Raw genomic sequence first — 3,573 nt, forward strand, 5'->3', positions numbered from 1 at the left:
CCCCCAGGGAGCCGCTTTGGGGAAGAGGTTACTGTACACCACTAACAGGCTGCAGGTTCATTCTTGTTAACTCTGCCCACCATGTGACTGTAGATAAGTGATACCAGAGAAGCTCTCACACATTATTCCTCTATGAATGTTTTCTATCATTGAAAGAGGCTGAAGGTTTGGCAGAAAACTGCTGGAGATGTTTTGGTTCGAGCAGGGGCTCTGCTTCCTGCCCGTGTTTCTGGTCGTCTGGTCCTCCTGCACCTTCATCGTCCCTTACATTATTGCGCTCTTTAGAGGCGATGTGGACATCATCTTCCCCTATATAAGGTGAGTTTATTTCATCACATTTAAGAGAACAAAACCTTAAACTTTTTTTTCTCCATACTGTGATTTTGAGTCAAGCGCTTTAGTTTCGTTTTCCTGCGCTGCACGTAGACCCAATTTCATTCCTAACCGATTCTTGTCTATGACTTTACTTTAAAGTTAAAATCCTAGTTAGAAGGAAAATAAACTTAAAAACAAAAGTATTATGGACTAAAATGTATAAACTGAAAGCTTTAAAGGACAATAAACAATTAGAATAAGAAATCCTTTTATTGTCCCACAATGGGGAAATTAAATATAGTCACTTAATTATTATTTTAGACTTTTAGAATATTTATATTCTCTCCTAATTTCTCCTATAAGCAGATTTAACTGTATTTAAACCTTACAAATTGTTCAAACTATTTAACAAATCCAGTAATGAAGGAAATCTTCAGCATTTCAATGGGAAGGAAATGATGTAAAAATCTGACAAAAAGCATGGATGCTTAGAAACGTTTATATTGATGCACCAAAGGAAACTCCACTACAATTCATTGCTTTAGGTGGCTGTGTTTGATTTTATATCAGCATGTAAAGTGTTCTGCGAAGGCCTTTTTTTAACTTTTCTTAATAAACACTATTGATTAAGTATGTATGAACAGCATCGCCACGGTGGTGGAAGCATGATGCTGTGGAGATGCTGTTCTACACCATATGATGGGTTTATTTTACAGACTAAAAAATTACCCGGAGCATACATCCATAATTTAATTAATTTAAAAAGATTAGAGAAAATTCTTATAGAATGGTCTAGTCAAAGTCCTATTATCTATCCAATTAAGGGTTTTCAGATGCGCTCCAGTTGAGTTTTACTGCTAGTTGCTTTTGTTTAAGAGTTAATAGACATGAATGTAAAGAAAGAGGAGGGGGTTATATATTATATTAAGGTCAAAAATCAAAGCCAGGGTTGTTGCTTTGTTGAGTGTGGTCTCTATATATGGATCACACAGCGCCCCCTAGAGATCCTTTATTTTCTTTTGGCTAAACTTTATCTATTTGCAAAGAATGGACAGAAATGTTTTAAATGTGCAAAGCTGGCAAATCTTAAAAAAAAGACCTGCAGGGTGTATGAATACAAATAGGGCATGTCGATTTTGTGCTGGTTATTTAAATTAAATCAGTTTTAAGTATTCTTGCAAAACATTATTTATTTTTTTCTCAGTGACACGGGGGCAAATCCACCCGAAAGCTGCATTTTTGGCCTGATGACCTTCATTTCTGCATGTGCAGGTATTTTCCTTTTTGAATTACATAATATCTGCTTTGATTACGTAACTCTGGGTTCTTACAAGCGAGCAAACAAGCTTTCCAACGATATTACACACATTTCCCATTTTCGTTAAGATACATAGAGTAAGCCTTATGTAAGACGCTTCATGTGTAAAATTGTTTTTTTATGACTTTGTGGTAAACTAACTGTGACCTTTGCACAGGAATTGCCACCATATATGCCAGATATAAGTATATGGAGAAGCTGAATGAGCGGAATAGCCTTGTGAAACCATGCCTTAATAAAACAACACTCTGTTTGGGGATTATTGCCTGCTTCGGGATGTGCATAGTTGCTTCTTTTCAGGTAATTCACCTCCTTTTATATGTTTATATATCACTGAATACTCCAATGTAATGTTAAATTATGGTTTTCATTCTTTTTCCCTGCAGGAAACAGCAGTCACATCAGTCCACGATGTAGGAGCGCTGTTATTTTTCATTTCTGGAGTTGTTTACATTATTCTGCAATCTGTAATATCATTCCAAGCATGTCCGTACGGGTCGTCCATCTGTATGAGTCGAGTCCGTTTGCTGATCTCACTCATCGCTGCACTTGCATTTTTTCCCAGTATCCTTTTACAAAGAACATATGCTTCTTATTTGCATGACCTGCATTTGTGTTATTATTAGCTGAGACTCGACTCTGAAAAGTGGAAATTTCCTTTAACCAGCAACTAAGCTTTGATCTGTGCAGTTATTGTTAAAAAAACAACCCTCCACTGGCACACATCTGATAAGGTAAGCAGAGAGATTTTTTATATCATAAACATTCAGTCGCTGCTAGAATGGAAGAACTCTCCTATAAGCACTTAATGCCGCCTCATGTGAGAAACGTGGTTTGGAAGTGCTAAGAGGAATTGAAATCTTTAGCCTAAGTAAAGGATTCTGTACATTTACCGTAAAAAAATGGTGCCAACTGGGGCTGCAACACATTAGAAAAACAAACACCTGGAATATTATGACATGGATATCAATTGTGATTTACTCATATTGTTCTCTCATTCGCGTCTTTCTCTTCATCATGTTGTAATTGCTAATCTCACTAAAACTAGAGCATGTATGGGCAACAAGGGCAGTCCACTTCTGCCCGAATTCCTAAATAGATTATAGAAATTCACCCCAAATGTTGCACCAAAACAGTCTTTTGCAATTGCCACATTGCGCATATTTATACTGCTGTGTTATTTAAGAAATAATATTTTGTGCAATTCTACTAACGTTTTTGTGTTGAACATGCATCTATTTTAAGGTAAAAAAAATGCTGCTTAGCATTTTAAAATCAATATTAAATTACAACTAAGGAAAAATGCATCTAATTCTCACAGACCAGCAATGTTTGTGAATATTTTATTAGAAAATAGTGTGTTTTTCTGGTTTCAATAGATTCTGCTAGATTCTTGAGTCAATTTGAAGCACACATGTGGTTGTATTCTAAGCCAACACCTCAAACATGCTTCCTCCTTTCATGAAATTGTGGAAAATCAGCCAGTGTATCAGGAGGGGAAGCATGAACCACAGACATGCCAGGTTCAGCCACAATTTACGGGAATCTGCAGGTGTCACATTCATTTGGTGAAAGATTTTTAGAAATACCGTTCGAACGTCCTGCCCTTGAGACATTTAGAAAGGAGATGGTTCTCTGTCCCTGAGAGGACATGTTGTCTTGAAAAATATTTCTATCGACTCCAAAACGGTCTGACTAAAACAAAAGTATTCAAATGTTCTGAAGGTTGATTTCAGAGACTAGGTTAGCTGATTGGCCTATGTTGGTGATAGACGGGCCAAATAAACCAATCAGATCAACGAAGCATATGACGTAACAGAGCAACGACGAAGAGGAGCCAATTGATAGATCAAACTCTTGCCGAAACTAATCGGGAGAAGAACAGAAACATCTTTTCCTCTGAGAAAAGCCTCCAGAGCAGTGTTTTGCTCTTCTTTCAG

General features: G+C 36.9%; 1 protein-coding gene across 1 annotated transcript in view; it reads left to right on the forward strand.

Annotated features, from left to right (window-relative positions):
* Window position 1: 1 nt before the first annotated feature.
* The window catches only part of dram1 (DNA damage regulated autophagy modulator 1), an 8,125-nt gene continuing 4,553 nt past the window's right edge, over window positions 2-3,573 (forward strand). Inside the window, exons 1-5 of the mRNA XM_015375617.1 lie at window positions 2-318; window positions 1,520-1,587; window positions 1,791-1,933; window positions 2,020-2,197; window positions 2,309-2,367. Of these exons, the coding sequence (XP_015231103.1) occupies window positions 188-318; window positions 1,520-1,587; window positions 1,791-1,933; window positions 2,020-2,197; window positions 2,309-2,367 (579 nt within the window). The 5' untranslated portion in view covers window positions 2-187. The remainder of the gene's footprint in view (window positions 319-1,519; window positions 1,588-1,790; window positions 1,934-2,019; window positions 2,198-2,308; window positions 2,368-3,573) is intronic.

Source organism: Cyprinodon variegatus, unplaced genomic scaffold, assembly GCF_000732505.1.
Source record: "Cyprinodon variegatus isolate N-32 unplaced genomic scaffold, C_variegatus-1.0 Scaffold7, whole genome shotgun sequence".
NCBI lineage: Eukaryota > Metazoa > Chordata > Actinopteri > Cyprinodontiformes > Cyprinodontidae > Cyprinodon > Cyprinodon variegatus.